At 36.1% G+C, this 22,704-nt stretch overlaps 1 protein-coding gene across 4 annotated transcripts in view; it reads left to right on the top strand.

Moving 5' to 3' along the window:
• Positions 1-22,704, top strand: part of LOC150089811 (metal cation symporter ZIP14-like) — a 170,318-nt gene that overhangs the window by 94,796 nt on the left and 52,818 nt on the right. For all 4 annotated transcript variants that reach the window (XM_090389658.1, XM_090389654.1, XM_090389656.1 and 1 more), the window contains exon 3: positions 6,610-6,815. In XM_090389658.1, coding sequence (XP_090245784.1) covers positions 6,610-6,815 — 206 coding nt within the window. The remainder of the gene's footprint in view (positions 1-6,609; positions 6,816-22,704) is intronic.

Raw genomic sequence — 22,704 nt, 5'->3', positions numbered from 1 at the left:
GTACTTAAGTAAGGACAACATCATCATCATCATCATCAGCCATTTCAATCCACTGCAGGATGAAGGCCTCTCCAGCAACTTTCCAGTTACTTCTGTTTTGTGCAATGGCCATCCATTTACTACCCACAAACTCATGAATTTCATCTATCAATCTCCGCTGTTGTCATCCAGGTTTTCTTCTAGCTCCTCTTGGGTACCATTCTATTATTTTCTTAGTCCATCTGTCACCATGTCTTCGAGCTATGTGTCCTGCCCAAGACCATTTTAGTTTTCGCAAGAATGTCCTTTACTTGAGTTTGCTGCATAATCCATATGTTTCTCTTCTTATCTAACAATCTGATTCCCAATATGATTCGTTCCATTCTTCGCTGTGTAGTTCTCAACTTCTGTTCCATGATTTCTTAGCACTAGAATTAGTAGAGGCATATGATGCAAGAAAGCAAGCAACATCAGCCAAGAAAATTAAAAAAAAAAAAAAAAAAAAAAAACACTCCCATTTCACCCCTCCGTTCGTTCGAAATACCTGCCCAGCTGAGCCTTAAATTTATTTAGGCTATCAACTTCCACCAACCAACTATCCGCTGGCTAAAGGCAAATTTCCGCACATCTATCCTACATCCGTCTTTCCTCAATTTGAATTTATGCCCTCTCACGTGATTATTCTAAGCAAGAGGAAGAATCCCGTTGGCATTGAGCATGCTCAAACCATTCAAGGCTTTATACACCTCAATCAGATCACCTCGCCGGTGCCTAGTCCCCAGACACTGTAATTTGCAAAACATAGGCCTTTCTTCGTAAGAGCAACCCTTTGTTCCATTCACTAATCTTGTTGCCCTTCTCTGTACTCGATCCAGCAGCATTTCATCCTTCTTGAAATGAGGCCTCCAGACCTGTATACAGTACTCAAGGTGTGGCCTAACCATTGCCTTATACAATGGAATAATCACCTCCTTATCACTGCTAGAAAAATTCCTGTATATCATTGACAAGACACCATGAACTACTCTTGCAGGCCGTCTGCACTGCTCAGAGAACTTCATATCTGCCTACACAATCACCCACAGGTCCTTTTCATTCTCTACCACTGTCAGTGTAGTACCACAGAGTTAATACGTTGCTCTGGGGTTACTGTTACCCATATGTAGTACTTTACATTTGTCAATGTTAAACTTCATTTGCCACCTCTCACCCCATCTGCTCAACCTTTCCAGGTTCTGTTGCAGCAGCATAGCGTCAGTAAGTCCTTAACAACCCTGCCAACCTTTGTATCGTCTGCAAACTTGGACATTAAGCTTGATATACCATCATCAGTATCAGTTATAAATAGAGAAAACAATACTCAACACTGAACCCTGAGGGACTCCGCTAATAACATTAGTCCACGATGAGCAGTGTCCATTGATTACCACTCTCTGTCTTCTGCCACTCAACCATCCCCTTATCTATAGCAGCAATTTGCCTCCAGTGCCACACTGCTCCAATTTGTGCAGCAGTCTTCCATGTGCAACAGCATCAAAAGCCTTTCTAAGGTCCAAATATATAATATCAAAGTAATTCCCTGCATCCAGTTCTTTTGTGACTGCATCATACTATCCAATCAAATTGGTCAGACAAGACTTCCCCTTAACAAAACCATGCTGTGTCCGAGCTATAACTGAAGGCTTGTCTAGATGATCCTGCAGTGCTTCTTTAATCAGTGCCTCCATTAATTTTACTGGAACAGAAGTTAAATTCACAGGTCTATAATTACTTGTGTCAGCCTTTGATCCTCCTTTGTGAGTTGGGGTCACATTTGCACATCTCCAGTCTATGGGTGCCTCCCCTGAGTCTAAAGAAGCTCCCATAATTATGGCTAAGGGTTTGCTTACTTCCTTTTCTGCCTCCTTTAATATAACTGGATAGATCCCATCCACCCCGGGTGCCTTTTTTTTTTATCCTGAACAATTTCTCCTCCACTTTCCTCTCAGTTATTACAAAAGCATCTAACTCACTGACAGAGTTTGCTTCACCTCTGGCATTTCCCTTCCTGAATAACTTCTCATGTGTGAATGTAGATGCAAAATACTCGTTAATTTGTTAGCCACCTGAGCAGAATCCTCAACTGTTGAACCATTAATATCCAGTGGACCAATCTGATTCATCCCTTTTCCTTCTAGAGTTTACATAGGTAAAGAACTGTTTTCTGTTTTTCTTTGCATCCTTTACCAAGGATTTCTCATAATCTGCCTTTTCCTGCCTAATCTCCTTTGTGACTTGGTTAGAGACCAGTTTATATCTATCATAGGCTTCCATGTCACCCATTAATTTATATGTATCCCATGCATTTTTCTTCTCTCATTAGTTCATCTGACATCCATTTACGCCTAAACCTTGAACAATATTTCTTAGTTGGTATGTAAAGCCTAGTAGCTTCCAAGGTACGTTCTTTGAATGCTTCCCATTTTGAATTTGCTGTTGGTCCCACTGTATAGAATTTAAATACTGTCTCAGACCATCGTAGTCGCTTTTACGAAAGCAAAAACCCATCCTTTTATCTCTGATGGTAGTTATCTCTTTGAGTAAATCCCACTTCAGCACACTGTGATAACTGCCACCTAGTGGTTCATTTATCTGCAGATTCTTAATGCATGAAGAATCACTACTGTAATCAGATCAAGAGTATTACTCCCTCTAGTTGCCTCCCGAACATGCTGATGTAGAAAACAATCATCCAATAAATCCACAAAACCTTGCTAGTGTTAGTGACCAACACTACAAGTTCCAGTCAATATCTGGGAAATTAAAATTCCCCATTATAAAACTCTGATTTACTGGCCCACTCTATTTCCCTGTACAGTTTCTTATTATACTCATCAGAGTCATTAGGCCTATAGCACACTCCTACTCTCAATTTTGATCTCCCAATGCTTATGTCACACCAAACTGACTCGACACTGCACTGTTCAGCGATGTCGACTGGCTTCACTTCCTTGGATTTTATGCATTTCTTAACTAATAGCATAACCCTTCCTCCCTTCCCATCCTGTCTATCCTTTCTGTAGACATTGTACTCCCCAAATTCCAGTTCTGCATTCCTTATATCTGTGTGACAATACGTCTCCGATATCCCAACAATAGCTGCCTTTGATGTTTTCAGCAATACCACGAATTCATCAAATTATTTACCAAACTCCTAGCATTGGTGTACAGGCAAGTATAAATGCACCTGTTCCTACTCTTAGCTACCCTAACACAACCCATGTGTTTACTTGTACCGCAATGACTCCCAGCAGTCTCTGAAAAACCCTGCATCTTGTTTTCCAGGCTTCTGCTGCTCATTCCAATAGAAGCAGTGCTAGAATCACTTTCACCTCTGCCAAGGGCTACTGTTAATCTATTAGTCCTTGTATCCCCCAAAGCTAGCAGTTTTCGATCCACCTAACACTGCCTCGATAGCATCAGCAAATATTCTTGCACCCTTTCTGTTTAAGTGTATCCCATCCGTGTAGAAGCAGTCTCTCCTGTTAACAAGTACAGACCAGGCTGAAAAAAATTCTACCCCTAGGGCCTTGCACAATCTTTCCGGGGCCGAATTGATCGACAAAGCTCTCATCATATACTTCCTCCTATCGTGTCTGGGCAGAATTGCAGACACTTTCAAATTCAACCCTAATTCTCGGCTTTTGTTCAACAGTGACCTGTACTTGTTAAGTAATTCTGCCGGTTTCCTACTCCTAATATCATTGGTGCCAACGTGTACAACTATATCACATTTTGTGCCCTTAGAGGATGATATCCGCTCTACAACGTCATCAACCTTTGCTCCTGGCAGACATACCCTGGTCCTGTTCCACCTATCCTTTTTACAAAAAAAAAAAAAAAAAAATCAAATTACTATATTAGGGTTACCCTTAAATGATTACATTAACCCGTATTCGTGTCTGTAAATTGCGTGTGTTCTCTGGTCGATTTGCCTGTTTTGCTGGACGAAAAAACCTCAGTTTCTGAGGGAAAAAAACCTTGCTATTTACGTCTGAGACCGACTAACTCAGCCACGGAGTGAAAAAAGCCAATAAAGTTCCTCGCGTCATCGACGGGATTCGAACCCGGGCCTTTTCCACCCGGTGTGGGGAGGACGGTGACGATACCACTGTGCTACCCACGCAGACATCCTTTTTACAAAGCATGTTCCCCGTTTCCCTGACAATAGAGTCACCAACAACTACTAGTTCCTGTGGGACTAGCGCATTATGCCTTGGGGGTTGCCGCTGTGTTGCATGATGGCCAAATGAAAGCTCTGGCGTTGATGTGGGCAGCTGAGAGCTTGATGGGTCCCTCAATTTAGATCCTTCGAGAGCATCCACCCTGTCCTTCAAGCTCTCATATAGGCCCATAACAACGCTGAGTTGTTGCCTGATTTCCTTACATTCCTTACATCGCGCACACACAAAGACATCCCGCATATCAATATCATGTCCCGTACCCGATTGCTCCACAAACATCAAGCAAGCAATGTATTTTAAAAGGCTGTGATTCAGATGGCAACTGCCCCCCTCAGTTCTCCCCTGAGCCACAGCACTCCCATTATCTTGAGCCTTTTGCTTTGCTACTCTGGTCTGAGTCATGATTTCGATTTAATTTCAATAAAATTTCAATTTCAGTACAAAATTATAACCCTAAACTTGTATCCCAACACAATTATAACGCTATATATATTTTTCAGTATCGAGTATTATCTACGAGTTCCATTTATATAACTTCCGTATCAAGTTATGTATTTAATTAATTATGTTACGTTTGTAAGCTAAGTCGTTATATGTATTTAGTTAAAAAGTACAATTTAATTGACAACGAAGTTTAACAAGATTAATAGATTTTACTGATTAATTGACAATATATTATATACTATACTATACTATACTAAGCTAACGCTATCTAGTTCGAGTCATACTCCCAATATGATTCGTTCCATTCTTCGATGTGTAGTTCTCAACTTCTCTTCCATTCTTTTGGTTAGTGCCCAAGGTTCATTTCCATAAATCGTGTTGTGGGAGTATACAGTGGTTCATTATTTTACGTTTCAGACAAAATGGGACATTGCTTCTCAGTATGTGACTATATTTCCTGAATGCTATCCATCCAAAAATTTATTCTTCTCTTGACTTCCAGCCATTTATCATTATTACAGCTAATAACCTGTCCCAGATAAGTATATGATTCCACCTTTTCAATTACTGCTTCTTTAATCATTATGTCCCTTTCTGTGGCATACTTGTTCATCATTACTATTGTTTTAGCCATATTCATCTTTAGTCCAAAATCCTAGTCCTAGTCCAAAAGTAGGAACAATAATAAAATACTTAATAAATGTTTATACACACACGTAAATATTTCATTCCTATCATGTATACAATTATATATTTTGGAATTAGCTCTGGCTGTTGTTGCCGCTTTTGTAGGGTTTTAGGAGCATCTGCGACTAAGGCCATGTTGCTTCATGTATACTGTCTGTAAATTGTGTGTGTTCTGAGATAGATTTTTCTGTTTGCTGGATGAAACTCGAGTTTCCGGGAGAAAAAACCATGCTACCCTCGCCTGAGACCAACTAACTCAGCCACATTGTGAAAAAGGCCCATAAAAATTCCTCACTTCATCGACTGGACTCGAACTCAGGTCTTTTTCACCCGGTGTGGGGTGGACAGCACTTCTACAACTGTGCTATCCACGAGGACGGTTTAGCTGTGGCATTTCGATATGGCTTTAATGATTATGAATGAATATGCTCGAACTTATAACCAGAAATGACCACCTTAACCTTTTGAAAATGTTTTTCGAGTTTAAGACCTTCAACTTTATTTTAAAGTGAAACGTCAACCCATTTTGAACACCTGAATATAGCAATGAAACCTTCGATACCTTTGTTGCAAAATAAACAAGTATTACAATTTTTATGTATGAGGGCTGATCATTTAATTCGCGGACCGGCGGGCATGTTATTTAAACAATACCCTTATCTTATCATGATGGAGTCAGCAAAGCTTTGCAGAATTGGTTCACTGTGAGTATATAGTTAACAAGCTTTTTTCTTGATTCATGGTTATAAATATTCTACTAGTGCTTACTAATATTGAAATCTTAATTAACGAATAACTTTTGAACCAAAGTGAATAACTTTCAAATCTTATTTGTAAATATAATTATATAAGAAATATACAGAAAAAAATATTATATTTTGTTGGATATTTTAAACATATAACTATTATACATAATAGATATATGTTTAAAATAGCGTTGTCAGCTTCAGGAAGGAAAATCGTTTTTACAATTTTTTCGTTAATTGCGTTAAATTGTGTTAATTGTGTTTTTAATTGCGTTAAATTGAGTTTTATTGTGTTTTTAATTGCGTTAAATTGAGTTTTATTGTGTTAATTGTGTTTTTAATTGTGTTAAATTGAGTTCTATTGTGTTAAATTGATTTTAATTATTTTTTATATTATTTGTTACTGTAATGTAAGTTTTTTCGCTTTGTTCGTTTTAATTTCTGGAGAGTATCATACGTACTATATTGAGGTAAATTTCTCTTATTATTTTACAAATATACATATTTATGCATTATACTTGCACTTACAGCTCATCAGTATATACATACGCATGAACATAAACACCAATTGGACCAGAATAATGAACATAATCATAAAGAAGAAGAAGAAGATCACCATAATGATACCTCTGCTGAATCCTCTTCATTACCAGAGCTTTTAGATAATTTAACAACACTGGTAGAAGCACATCAAGAAATTGAAGGAAAGAAATTAATCCTTGCTGTCAGAAAGCAGGTAATTAATAAAAATTTAACATTTTGTACTGTGTTATTATCTTGATTTTCTCTAAAACTGTTGAAGTATGTGTTAAATGATAATCATATTTTCCATATCCAGTAAAGTGATTATTTTAGATTACACTGAACAACAGTGAAAAAAATTTTAAATAGAAATATGATGGACAGAGCCTACAGTATTTTTAATACTGATTTTGAGTGTGCAGCCCATTTTTTTCTAGTACCCTTAGTTTGCATATTTCAAATTTTAGTTTTTGCGTACTTAGATTTTAATGTGTTTATTCATATCAGTTGGACTGGCTTATGTTTGTGAATAGTGACAACACCTTGCCAAAGATTCACAATTAAAATTAATAATGCTTATTTATGCTACTTGATTATATACTAAATTTAGTTAAAATATTATACGCAGGATGTACAATTAAGAATGATCATTAATTTTTCATGAACAACATTCTGCGGCTATTTCTAGACGAGCTCTGAAATTTCAGATCAAACCAAGTTGCATCATATAGGAACTGTGCCGTTGACTCGTGTGCATAGTGTGACCTTAGCGGTCAGTCAAGTTTATGCGGGTTCAGGTTTAACTTTGTAACAATGGACGTAACACATGAGGAACAGTACGCTGCTCACAAATTTTGTTTCCATCTCAAGAAAACATCAGCTGAAGCATTGAACTGTTAAAAGATGCTTATGTTGAATCTACTCTTTCACATAGCACAGCTCGCAGGTGGCTTAGAATGTTTAAAGATGGATGTGATTCAATCATAATAAATCTACAAGTCTTGCTAGTATGTTAGGCCTATAGCATGCTCCTACTCTCATTTTTGTTTTCCCAGCGCTTATGTCACACCAAACTGACTCAAGATTGCAGTGGTCACGCATGTCAACTGGATGCACTGCCTCCGATTTAATATGCTTCTTAACTAAGAGCACAACCCCCCTCCTGGCCTTCCTGTTTACAATATATTCCCCATATTCAAACTCAGCATTTCTTATGTCAGAGTAACACGTCTCCGTTATCCCTACAATGTCACCATTTGATGACTTAATCAGTACTTCAAATTCATCAGATTTAATATGTATCATTGGGATACATCATTTCTGTGTATCCCCAATCTAGCAGTTTTCTGACCTATTTATCATTGCTCGGTATCATCAGCAAATATTCTTGCATCCCTTCTATATAAGTGTATTCTATTTATATAAAAACAATCTCTCTTGTTAATACGCACAGACCATGATGAGAAAAGTTCTACCCATGAGCCTTGCACATTCTCTCCAGGGCAGAATGGATTGACAAGGCTCTCAACATGTATTCCATCCTATCGTGTCTTGGTAGAATTGCAGACACTTTCTAATTCAATTCTAACGCGCAACTTTTTTTCCGTCACTGCCCTGTACTTGTTAAGTAGTCTTCAGATATCCTATTCTTAATATCATTAGTAACAAATGTGTAAAACAGTATCACCTTTTGTACCTTAAAGGTTGATATCTGCTATACAACGTCATCTACTTTTGCCCATTGCAGACATATCCTGGTTCTGTTCCACTTATCCTCCTTACATAATATACTTCCCATTTCCCTGCCAATAACTACCTCCTGTGGGACCAGCGCAACTGCCTTAGTGATTGCCTCTGTGTTGCCTGATGCACAAGTGTGGGCTGTGGCATTGAGTTGGGCAGCTGAGAGCTTGATGGGCCTCATTTTAATTCCTTCCTTCAAGGGCATCCACCTTACTTTTCAAGCTCTCATAAACACCCATCAGAACGTAGAGTTTGCGCCTAATTTTTTCACATACACTAAAGACACCCACCTTAACGGTATCATGTCCTGTTCTAGAATATCCACAAACATCGCACGAGTTGCACATTTCATTAGGGCGTTATTCGGAGGAGAAACGCCCCCTTTGGTTTGTCCCCCATGCCACAACACTCCCGTTACTTTGTGACCTGCTACTGTGTTGCTCGATTATGGGCATGATTTCCGTTTAAATACTATTTAATTAATTCTAGTTTACGCTATCAAGCTCAAGTTATACATCATACTATATTATTATTATTATTATTAATCATATAGTGCAAGGAAGCCTGGGGCTTATGCTGCACCTGCCAAAAAAAAGTTTCCGAGTTACCCTGAGAGAGAGAGAGAGAGAGAGAGAGAGAGAGAGAGAGAGAGAGAGGAATCACCAAGAATGATGATATCCAGCTGAGGACTCTGGGTATGCCAAGCCCATACTCACCTGATGTGAGTCCCTGGGTGTGCCAAGCCCATACTCACCTGATGTGAGTCCCTGGGTGTACCAAGCCCATCCTCACTAGATGTGAGCCCCCGGGGTAGAATTTTATAAGTAGTTATATCCTTACTTTCCGTAACATTTATTATTATTAGCCATATGGTGCAAGGAAGCCTGAGGCTTATGCTGCACCAGCTAAAAAAACTTTCTGAGAGAGAGAGAGAGAAAGAGTGTAAACACTAGTGTGCAAAAGAGATAAGTACACTGGTGTGCAAAAGAGATAAGTACACTGGTGTGCAAAAGAGATAAGTACACTGGTGTGCAAAAGAGAGAAGTACACTGGTGTGCAAATGAGAACAGTACACTGGTGTGCAAAACTTAAGAACCAACACTATTTCTAAAGGTTACAACCACAAAACCAAATGAAACAGCCTGTGGCGATTTGCATAACTGTGCCCGTTCAGTAGAAAGCTCGTGCATATGCAAAAATTTTTATCGTGATGAGAGGACTCACATAAACAGATAAAAGAAGAAGTTCAGCAGTTATGTGCAAATTACCGAATGGTGAGCACGATTGTTACAGGCGTTTGATAGGTTTCATACAGTGCTACAGACAACGAAATGGCCAGTAGACAATATCTGGATGACTTTACCCGTGGTCGAATAATTGGGAAGCTCGAGGAATGTCGAAGTGCGAGAAGTGTGGATGCAGAGTTCGGTATCGCCCATAGCATCGTATCACGTGCGTGGTCGGCCAGAACGACAGCTACAGCTGTTCGAAGGACCAGTGGTGGTCGTCCATAAAAAACAACGTCCAATGATGACCGCTATATACTCCTACAGGCCAAGATGGACCGTCACCAGACAGCGGTGATGGACCGTCATTGCAAACCAGCTGCACAGAACGCAGGATATCGCAGTTTACTGTGGCCAGGCGACTCTACAATGGTGGACTTTTTGCCCGACGGCCAGTAAGCTGTGTCCCTTTAACTCTTGCCCATCGGCAGGTGTTAAAGGGACACAGGGTACTGGCCGTCGTAAAGGGACACACCGTTTACAGTGGTGCATCGAACACAAGGACTGGACAGCAGCGCAATGGGGTAAGGTACTATTTTCTGATGAGAGTAGATTCAATCTCAGCAGCGATTCTAGACGTCAGCTAATCTGGCGAGAGGTTGGCACGCGGTATCACCCCGCAAACATCACTGAAAGAAATCGATATGGCGGTCAAGGTGTTCTCGTCTGAGGAGGCGTTATCTTAGATGGACGTACACAACTCCAAATACTGGAAGACGGTACTGCAACCGGTGCACGCTACTGTACTGAGGTAATCCTTCCCCATGTGTGTCTGTTCCGAGATGCCATTGGCCCCGAGTTCGTGTTTATGGATGATAACGCCACACCTCCATCGCACTGCAGCTGTTGATATGCTTTTGGAAAGTGAGGACATTGTTCGTATGGATTGGCCTGCCTGTTCCGACGATCTAAATCCCAACGAACACATATGGGACGCTCTGGGGACGCTCTAGTGGCATGTCCACACCCACTAGAAAATGTTTACCAGCTGAAGATGGCGCTGAAAGAAGAATGAACGATGTTACCGGAAGAACTTAGCAACAACATTGTTCTAAGTATGGACAGGCGGTGCAAAGCCTGCATCGACATTAGGTGTATCCATATCTCCTACTGAGGACCACCTCTTCCCTTTTGTTCTATCTTTGGCAGTGATGCATCTGTATCATGGCAGCCAGTGCTATGTTGCCATTTTTGAATAAAGTCCCTCTGTACCGTTTTGTTTCCGTTGTTGTGTGTTTCCTTCATAATTTCTGTACCTAGCGAGGTACAGAAATTGCTTTTCCCGTACCCAGGTCACTCCTATAAGAAGCTGTAGGTGAAAACCTGATTGGTCCTTAAGTTTTGCACATCAGTGTACAAGGGAATCACCAAGAAAGAAAAGAATGAGAATGATGATATCTTAGTAAAAACAAAAAATAAATAATAAAAATAATAATAAAATATGCCAAACTACGTGATTAGGACGTTCGAGCTACTTATTTATCACAATTAAAACTCTATAGTTCCGTTACACTGCTAGTTACATGCTACGATATTTGCGCCAAATCCCCCATACAAAAGTTCTACGAATAATAAGTCGTAACTTACAAAAATCTCTAGCTAAATTAAAAAATAATAATAAGCTAACGAACGTGACTAAGGCTATTAAACTAGTTGTTAAGCACAATTTCATAAGTTAATCAAAAATGGTAAAAATTTCAAAAACAATTGGTCTTATCCCAGAAGCTCAAAAATTCTTTGTCTGCACACTTCGTAATCTCGTACCCAGTTGCCTTAGGCTGGCTTCACATGAAGAAATGCTTATCTTGGATACCGAGATTACGGAATTCACGTTTCTTTCACATGGATGATACTATTTCGGGCAACTTCGGCCGAAGAGTGGAGCACGACCAACTACTCCCTTCCGCAGTCGATCACTCTTTACCACCGATAGTTTTGTTTGTTTTACGGTGTCGACTCAGCTCTCTTTTGGATTTTGTACAAAAAAAAAAAAAAAAAAAAAAAAGGAAAGGAAACATTGAATTCATCTAATCATTAGCTTGCCTAATCACTGTGGGATCTATCCCACAAAGCAGTGACACCCTGTGCAATATTGATGAATTTATCGTTGTCAAAGACTCCTTCTATCACAAGTTCGGATATAGGAAAATAGTAAAACAATATAAAAAAGCAAAACAAGAATAGAAAACTTTAGAAGGAGCTCGGGAAGAATCCTCCTTGTGAATGGTGCTATAGATACATCAGCCACCTATATACAGCTGGTTTCATATGAGGATACGCATATTCTCTATTTCTCGTGTGAAACCTTACTGTTATGCGACTATTTTCTCTCACGATTACAGAAGTTGCAAAAGTTATCGGAGGCGATACTCAAACGCATGTAAAATAATGGCTTTCGCCACGTTTTTGTAGAATGGCAAAAACTGAGTAAGGGTATTGCATCAATTAGGGTCTACAGTACTTTCAAAGGGACCATCAAAATATGGATGATTAATTAGGCATGTTGTGGGAGAAAAATTATGACTATTCTTTATTGAACAACCCTCGTGTCTTCCAGCTCAATTTAAGTCTTTGTATGAGTCTATAAGAATTCATTTTTCAAGTGAAGTTCACGTCTTCAGTTTTAATGGCATATTTTATTAGTTTAGGTTTATTCTAGTACTTGACCTTTCAGTATTTTTCTTTCGATCTTTTTTTTTTTTTTTTTTTTGTGGACTACCGTTTTAACTGCAGATAAATCTGTTATCTTTGACTAACTGTTAATCTTTCCACACCTTGAAGTCTTACTTGATATGACTATAATGTTTACGAGAAAGGGCAAAAGTAAAGGATACCTTAATCTTAACATTTAAGGACAGTAAATTAATGTATTAAACTGAACAGATTTTGTCGGTGAAGTTTTCATAAAGTGCGTGTTTTTAATACAGTATATTTAATTTTGACGTAACTCAAAATTATTATTTTTTTTATCCAAAAGCACATTTTTCCCAAAAGTCATTCAAATGAAAATTCAGAGTTTAGGTTTATCTTCTGAAAATATTAATTGGCTCTAATAAAATGTTTTGATCATTTGCACATATTTACAAAATATTTTAAATATTCGGTGAATATGAGGTTTGATATTTATGCATTATGCATGACTTGAACAATTAAGTTATAGTGTCGTGCATTATTGAACAAGTATAATTTTAATAAATCATGTTTAAAAGAAAAGAAAAATGCTGTATTGGGACACAAAGTAACTAACTTTCAGCAGTACATTAAATACTGCTGAAAATTAGTTATAATTAAATGTTATAGTACTCCATTTAATTAATTATTAGGACTCCATTTAATTATTTTCTATTTTAAATGTACTTTTCAATGAAAAGACAAATTTTTTATTGTTTTGTTGTATTTTGTGTTCTTTACTGATGGTACATAATTATTCTAAAACAAGAGATGATTGTGATCGCTGTACATGCATTTTTTCATGAAATGTGTGGTACTGCATTTAGGGTAGTGGAAAATGAAAAGGACTTGGGGATAATTGTGCAGTCTGAAAGGAAGTTCTGTGAGCAGTGCAGATAGGTTGCCAGGACAATTCATGGGGGTTTGTCACCGTTATACAGGAATTTTGCTAGCAGGAATAAGGATGTGATTATCCCATTGTATGGGCAGTGGTCCGACCACACCTTGAATACTGTATACGAGTCTGGAGGCCTAATTTTAGGAAAGGTAGAGCTGCTGCAACAGGACGGAGAAGGGGAATAGAGGGGTGCTCTTACCAATAAATGCTTCAGTTCTGCAAAATTGCAGCATCGGGAGACAGGCACCTGGGACGTAATCTGATTGAGATGTTTAAAGCTTTGAATGACTTGAGCAAACTCAGTGCTGATGGGACTCTTCCAATTACTCAGACTATGCACATGAGGTGGGCATAAATTCAAATTGAGGAAGGATGGTTGCAGAATAGATGTGTGGAAATTTGCCTTCAGCCAACAGGTGGTTGATTGTTGGAGCAAACTTCCATCTGTTGTTTTGGAAGGTGGATAGTTTTAACAAATTCAAGGAAGGACTAAAAAAATTGGATTTTTTTTTTTTTTTTTTTTGGCTGATGCTTGCTTTATCTTGCTTTCTAGCATTATTTGCCACTGTTAACACTAATACTACAAAAACTAACTCAAAATTATTTTTTAACCAAATGCACATTGTTCCCTAAAGCTATTTAAAAATCAAATGAAAACTCACAGTTCAGGTTTTATCTTCTTAAAATACAGGTAGTTCTCGACTTAAGAGTTAATTCGTTCCTAGCGCGCGCTCGTAAAGCGCGAATTTATTTCCCATAGACATAAGGTTAAAAATAGGGTTACGTTCTCAACAATGAAATTAGTTAGCTAATATGTTTAAACAATGATTGATTTATCCAAAGCAATGAAAATGTAGCCTGTAAAATCAAGCAAATTATAATAATAGAGAAATTATTTACGACTTACAAATGTTAAAGAATGTTTACTCTTCCTCAACATAAATGCACACTCGTTGATCACTCATTATTGGCTCGGCACTCGTTGGTTTGTTGCACAAGGAGTAGTCTTCTTCAGAAATGTTTCAAGAGGCGTTTGTTTCCAAGATAATTTTCTATTTTAATTATAAATTTTACGATTGCATGCATAAGCATTTTTTAATGGCACACAAATTGCAACTAAGACGATTCGGGTGGAGTAACAAGTTTACGAAGCTTAAAAAAAAAAGGAATGAAGAGAAGATTCTCAAAATTTATTTATGTTTTTTATACGATTGAAGATTCCAGTAAAGGGGAAACACATTTCACATAATAACGAAATTAAAAAAAAACCACACAATTCCCGCTATCGTTATTTCTGAAAATGCAAGAAGATTTTATTACCCGTTTATAATTACTTGCAGTAACAGAAAAGCCCAATAAACCGGAAAGTGAAAATTGTTTTTATTGTTTTATGGTCGTGACCTCCCGAAATGTGCTTTAGAAAAATATCACAAAAGCGTTTAAAATTAGTTCTTATAACGGAATATATGATAACGATGAAAGTGTAATCATTTTAATTATTTGAATTGGTAACTAATACAATTACAAACCACGCTCACGACCTTTTATGTGGCCTTATGGTCACGCTCGTGACATTAAAAATGACATTTTAGAGTTATACAGTGAAATTTTCAACTTCCGAGATCTTGAAACGAATTACCAAAAAACAATGTGTTATTGGTTTCACATTACGATATTTTAACGATACAATGGTCTCTGGAACTGATTAATATCTTAAAGCGGGGTACACTGTATTGTATAGCTACGCACGCAGTTTGGAAGCGGTATTTATGAATGTTTAACATTCATTTTTTGCAATTAATGTTCATATTTTCGATTTTGTTGATACTTTGGGGAAAAAAAACTCGTAAACTCGGGAACTCGTAAAGCGAGAACTGCCTGTATTGTCTCAAACAAAATAAGTTTTTATCATTTGCACATACTGTATTTACACGATATTCAATGAATATGAGAAGACATGATATTCGCGCATTATGCATAACTTGAACAATCAAGTTATATCATGCATTATTGCATTCTTGAACGTGCATAATTTTAATAAATAAAGTTTAAAAGAAAATAAAAAGACTGTACTGTATTGGGACATCAAAAGTGACCAACTTTCATCAGTACATTAGATACTGCTGAAAGGTATTTATAATTAAATGGAGCACTTATCAGTGCTCCATTTAATTAATTTTTATTTTAAGTGTACTTTTTTTTTTGTATTTGTGTTCTTTACTGATGGTACATAATTACTCTATTCTAAAACAAGAGATGACTGTGTTCACTTTATATCAGGGCAGCTCAAAAGCGCGGGGAATGCGTGATCAACGCGCAGGCGGCAAATACAGTAAAAATTGAAAACCAGCACTACCGTATGTGAATACATTTTATATCAATAGGAGCCAGGGGCGTAGCTACTGTATAGCAAAAGTAGGCAAAGACTAGGGGGGGGCCCTAGTGAATTAGGGCCCTACTTCACAAGAGCCCATAAACAGATGCAAGTAGTGGCCGCCCTACTACGCTAAGGCCTATAGACAGACGCAACAAGTAATGAAAATATATTTCTCACTGAGCTTTTTAACAATATGATACGTCTAGAATAAGGAAGGAATTCTTTTTATATCTTATCGCCAAACCATAACAAACCCAGGCTGCGGCAGTCTTTATTTTGCTTTTACAAATACAACTTTGTATAGTGATCAGACAATCGTTCCGTTACTGTATGTGGCTGCATCATATCGTATAGTGTTAGAGATTTCCCAACTTCACAGGAGGACAGGGTGGGGGGATATGCCCCACGTATACGAACATTTAGCCATATACGGTGGTCAAAAGTTGTTAGTTGATTAATTTCAATTCAAGTTTGTTCAAATTCAAGTCATTATCAAAATTAAAACAAGTATTTGTTTTTACTACACTGAAAGTATTTGTTTATTATTGCTATTTGTATTTAAAATATAAACGTTTAAAATTAAATTAATAAAATTTTTAGTTAAAAATGGATGAAAAGAAAAAAGGGAAAGAGGGGAGCCCAAAAAAGAACAATGAAGAAAGCAAAAGAACAAGCAGTCAATAAATTGCCTAAATTTCTTTACAAAACACAGTAATGAATTATGTCCAGAAGAAGGTAAAGAAAAGACCGGTATTGAATCGGAATATGTGGAAAAGAATGCTGCTGGTGTAAATATATCTGCGGATCATTTAAATAAAGCAGGGTTATCAAACGAAAATAATTCAACGATCATAATAGATATTCCTTCGTCGGAAATTAGTGTTGAACGCACTGCACCGTTTATTCCCTCAAGCGATCTTGTAGAATACGTGAATATCAACATTTCCGATGAAACAAAAATAAACATTATGAGTTTGTCACCTCAGAGACCTAAAGAACCATTTCCAGGGAATCCTGAACAACAAAATAAAAGTTTTAATGACACGTACTACTAATAGTCAATTCAACGTGTGGTTCAGCTCTTCGTTTGTGGCTGTGCTACTCACGAATTTTAGATGTTGCACATTGCCAACCATGCTGGCTGTTTTCAAATATTAAAAGTCAGTGGCGTTTCGGACTAAGAGATTGAAAAAATCTATCTTTTCGGATAAAAACTCAGTGTTTCTCAACATCATATCGAGACATGTACTATACATGAAATGTGGCAAAAAGAACGCAACGATTGATAAAGTAAGGTACAGATCACCATTTTGGAAAATGGTACTAGAACGGTTATTTCGGAACACACGTATGTTGGCTAAAATTTCTTTAGCAATTTCGTGGTCATCGGGACGGATTTTCGGAAGATTACAACGGAAATTTTGTATTGCAAATCCTACTATGATGACGTAATGAAACAAACTATTAATAAGCCATCTGGTTCAGTAACTTATTTAAGCCCCACTGTCCAAAATGAGTTAATAGATGTTTAGGTATCAAATTAACAAAAGAATTAATACTCAAGATTAATTGAGCACCATTCTATTCACTAATTTTAGATACTACTCAAGATCTCACAAAAAAAGATCAATTAAGTGTTATTGTACATCTTCACATAATTCGCAACGAAAACGAAAAATCAAAGATTTTGAAATTTTTGAAATGTTTTTAGGATTCTATGACATGAATGATCATTCGGCAGAAATGATGACGGATAATATAATGAAAATATTACACAAACTAAATATTCCCATTGAAAAATGTTATGGTCAGGGATATGATGGGGATAATGTCATGAGTGAGGTGTATAATGATGTGCAGTCACGCATTAAAAGGATCCAATCAAATGCAGAGTACATTCATTTAAATTTAAATGTTTTAAATGTACAATTTAAATTTAAATTAGATAGTATGAATCAGAGCTGAAATACTCAATATGTTCTACGTTGATAATAATATTAGTAAATTAATAAGAGGGGTTTACCTCAATATAGTACGTGGAACACTTCCGTATGATACCCTCCAGAAATTAAAACGGAAAAAACGAAAAAATCGACAACTTACCGGTACATTAAAGTAAAATATAAATAATTAAAGTAAATTATAAATAATTAAATAATCAATTTAACACAATTCAAAATCAATTCAAAACAATTAAAATTCAAATTAACGCAATTAAAAGAATCTAACGAAAATATTCAAAACGATTTTCCTTCCTGAAGCTGACAATGCTTTTCGACCGACTGTCGTGATCACAGGAATGAAAATTACCGAATCCCGCTAAACCTGCAACTTAAATAGTGATTATGTGTCTTCGCGCATGCGCGTAAAGGTCCACGCATCGGAGATCAAATATGGCCGCCGAACATTAACAGAATTCTCGTGTAATTTAATTTCAACGGTTTCTGCAATTAATAGTCGCGTATAATTACGTTGAACGTTAAGTATTTTGGCCTCGTTAAATAAAAAAGTATGTTTTTCGTTAATGGCATGAAAGGCTAATTCTGACGCTGCTGAACGAGAAGCACGAACTGAGGCTTCGTGTTGATTTACACGGATATTAAGAGAAAACCGCGTCGAACCCTGATAAGACGAGTCGCAATCACCGCAAGAAATGTTGTATACTAGATCATTAATTTGTGTTGCGAACGCCGAAAGAACCGAGCGATTGTTCAGTATAGTGTGTAACTTCCGTATAGGCCTAGCTATAATTTTAAATTCGGTATCTTTAAAGAATCTGTTAAGCTGTTTGTGCCACTGTTCAACATATGGGACAGAAATAAAGTATTTTTTGATATTACTATTGTTGATTGGTGCAGTATTTTGTATCTTATCCTTAGCTTGTACCCTAATTCGATTTATTGTGTTAATGGGATAACCCCTGTTCAAGAATCTGCTAGTTAATATTTGTATTTCTGAGTCTAAAGCAGAATCCGTCGTTGAATATTTATAGGCATTTAGAAATTGATTAAAGATAATCGATCTTTTGTAGGTGAACGGGTGGTAGCTATTATAATGTAGAAGCATACCGGTGTTTGTGGGTTTTCGATAGATGCTAAATTGTATTTTGTTCGAGTCCCGGGAAAAAAATTCTTAAAAATTTGTATAATTCTTTTGGAAATAATACAAAAAGATTGAATCTTCTTTCTAAATTTATTGGGAATCTGAAGTTACATTAAAAAACTCAACCCTAGTAATGGACTGGTAGATTATAGTCTATAACAGCTGTGAAAGTTCGTTTTGCGGATATTATAAAAGCTTTGACAGAAATTAATCTTAAATCAACTAAAAAAGCAGACTGAGACGAAGCGCTTAGAATAATGAAGCAAATGATGGCATTTGATTTCATTTTCATTTGTATATTTTTGAATAACGTGATGTGAGAAATTAATTATGCTTCAAAAACTGTACAGAAGCATGATATAGACCTTGACGAATGTACTTCTGTATTGGATCGAGTCAGTAAAAATTTACAGTACATTCGAAATTCATACCAACAAATTAAATATGACTCTGAGCAAATTGCCAAGGAGTTCGAGATAGAGCCCAAATTTGAAGACAAACGACAACATAGAACTAAAAGACAGTATGATGAATTAGCTTCAGATTTTTTGTTTGATAATAGAGATCAGCTTTTTAAAATCACTGTTTTTTGCTGTTTTACAAAATTATGATACAAATTAAAAAACGTTTCAAAAGTATGAAGTTAGTAAAAAAATATTTTGCAATACTAGAACCGAAAAAAATAATTAATATGTTAAATGCTGAAATGCTGATATATTAAGTGAGTGGGTAAAATCTCATAAAACGTATTCATCTGTACTCTCTCCCCAACTGCTCTTATTAAACAAGATTTATCAGCAGACATGTCTATCAGACAATTTTTTTATTCGTTAATTCAAAATATAGTGCCCTAGAAAGTGACTTTTCAGAAATTTTTACTTTATTTATGTTATTTTTTACCCTGCTCATGTCAGCTGCCTCTGCCGAAAGATCATTTAGTAAATTATGAATAGTAAAAGATTATAAAAGAAATGCTATTGGTCAAAGTAGACTGTGCAATCTTGCAATGTTGGCTATTGAGCATAAATATGCCATTAAAATGGATTTAAAAGATATTATTAATAATTTCGCAAATGTAAAAGCGTGAAAAGTAACATTTTAACTTTTTTAGTAAATTTATTAGTTATAGTATAATTTTTTATGTTTGTAAAATTGAGCATGTCATAAGTAACATGCTCCTCGAGTGGATTCCATCTGTGGAACTAGGATAATTTCCTCCATATGACGTTTAGTCCTCATTTTTCATTATTATAATTTACATGTTTGTAACTCATAATTTCCATGTAACGGTATGTTTTTTTTTTCCCTTTTTGCCAATTAATTTCATTTATAATTTCATTTATAATGTAAAACTCCTGGCCATGTCGCCGTGTTGAGTATTATTGTCTCTAGTACATGTCCTGTACTTATTAGCAATAAAGAATTTATTTATTTATTTATTAGTATCGTACTGTAATATTAATTTCATGGTTTTGATGTTTGTAAAATTATAAAGAAATCTCAAATTAATTTCCTTTTTATATTATTAAAATAATTCAACATTTTTTTTATAGTATACCTAATTAAAATTTATTTTAATAAAAATAAAGGGCCCAAAATGATTTCTTGCCTAAGGGGCCCAAAAAAAACTTAGCTACGCCACTGTAGGAGTCCTAACTACTTTGTTTTTCATGTTGTGTATGACTGTCGATTGTTACGTGTATACTCAGTGTTGCCATTTTAGCGGTTTTCCCGCTAGATTTAGCGGAATTGCTTCAGGTTTAGCGGATAAAAATATGAAATAGCGGATAGCGGATTTTTTAGCGGGAAGAGTATAAATGTTTAGCATTTTATGTATTTTGGCAATGTAACATTTAAATTTAGAAATATTAATTTAAGAAATATTAAATTAATTGTTCAATCAATTATTTAATTAACACTAAAAATAATTGATAATTGAAATAGAAGAATATCATATTTCATAGTTTTTTTTTTTTATAAAGTGAAGAATCGGTTTTATATTATTCTGGATTTCCCTGAGGAGAACCCCAACAATTTTACGTAGTTACGCTCGCGGTCAAACGACCTGATCATTGGGTCATAGCTTTAAATTGTTGGATCAAATCTAAAAATGTGGAAAAAATTCTAATGACGCCTTTTTTTTGAAACCGCGAAGGAATGGCATTGGATAATTTTTCTTCGTCGTATTTGTTTGGCTTCCAAGAAATGCGATCCGAATTACCGACATCTCTTTCAACGTTTCTAATAACCACAGAGCAATAAGTAATAATTATTTCTAATAACCACAGAGCAATAAGTAATAATTATTTCTAATAACCACAGTGTAATAATATCTTAGTATAGTCAGTCCTCGTATAGCGCGATAGTTGTATTCCTAGAAACTCTCGTGCAATGCAAAAATCATGCAATATAAACAACAGGCCGTATGGGAAAAATAGGGTTAGGTGCCGACCACCCAAGATTGAACACACATTTGTAACCAAAACATTACCAAACACAATAAATAATCGTAATAAAATACGTAAGTATTTTATTACGATTATTACGTATTTTTTTATTACGTAAAGGTCGTAATAAAATATTGCTAATGCTTTTGCTTCTATCGTAAGCAAACTTGTTTTTTGTTTGATTTTATATCCAAACAGATGACAGCAGTTCCATCTCTTCCAATTCTTTGTGTCTTAATCTAATGGATTTTAATTACACTTTTAGTCGTTCCCGCTATGAAAGTTGTTTTTATTTTCTCCGCATTCTTTGTAATTCTCGGCGTTGCCTCATTTAGGCCTGTAGCACGTGCAATATCACGTGGTCTTTCATTTCGCTCAACGCTCAAAGCTCAAAACAAATGAAAATTTTAAAAATTTGGCGGGTCAAGTGCTAAAAATAGCGGATTTTGAGTATGCGGCTAGCGGGAAATATTATTAAGAGTTGGCAACACTGTGTATACTTTGTGCGAAATTTTTATCAAATGATTGTGACTCCATGTCGCAGACAACGTACTCGTGTGTTTGTGCAAGAGGAGGATTCAATCGTGACCAGAAGCGTGGACACAGCGTATGAGAAGACAGAATATTATCATTTAGATAAGCGTTTCTATCGCTAACCTTTTTATTAATTTAACAGTAATAAAATTTTCTGATTAGCGCATATAATAAAGGTAATTAACTCATTAAGTAAAAGAGAGTTAAAATTATTCAAATATCTTAGAGCAAAATACAGCAAATATTAATTATTAAAATCATTAAAAAATATTGGATTAATTAGCCAGGTAAGATGTTTCCCAGCAAAAAAATGAAGTGGAGCAGAATATTAAAAAAAAAAGAACAGAAAAACAAGAAGAAACAAAAAAAAAAAAAAACAAGAAGGAAGTATTGTTAAAGTATTGCAAAAGTACTACAACTATTGCCCATACAGGAATTTTTGATGCAAGGATCGGAGCAATTTCTGATGATGATAAAGTAATAGAACATATTAGCCTATAGTGGAGCAAGAAAATTATGCTTGTATTGGAGGTAAAAAATCAGAAGCATTGGAAGAAAACATTCCCATATAAACCATCAAGGATCCTGGTCGTTGGCTCAAAATTTTATCAAGTAAGTGGATAGACATGTTGGTGGAAATTTTATCAAGATATTAATAGACATGTTGGTGGAAATTGTACCTAAACAAATGAATAATGTTTAATTTCCTCTCAATGAAAAAGGACGATTTTCAAGTGTATATCATACAAGGATATTAGCAAACAACGGAAAGGCAAATCGTGACTGGTTAATATATTCACTTTCAACAAATAGTATATGTTGTTTTTGTTGTAAAATATTTGGAACTGCAAATATACTATCCAGTTATGTTCAACTGGCTTTTTCCCATTGGAAGCATGCTAGATTTGCAACGACGTGAAATATCTTCTTCTCATATTTATAATTACAATGAAGTTCATATTAACAAAACGAAAAACTGGAGATAAAGAACCGCCCTGACGTAGCCGAGTGGTGAGGAGCGCGAGTGCAGTAGCACACGCTCTTTG

The sequence above is a fragment of the Mastigoproctus giganteus genome, chromosome 2, assembly GCF_048544385.1.
Source record: "Mastigoproctus giganteus isolate SK-2022 chromosome 2, ASM4854438v1, whole genome shotgun sequence".
Classification (NCBI taxonomy): Eukaryota; Metazoa; Arthropoda; class Arachnida; order Uropygi; family Thelyphonidae; genus Mastigoproctus; species Mastigoproctus giganteus.
The sequence above is the reverse complement of the archived record's forward strand: the minus strand, read 5'-3'. Positions and strand labels throughout refer to the sequence as shown.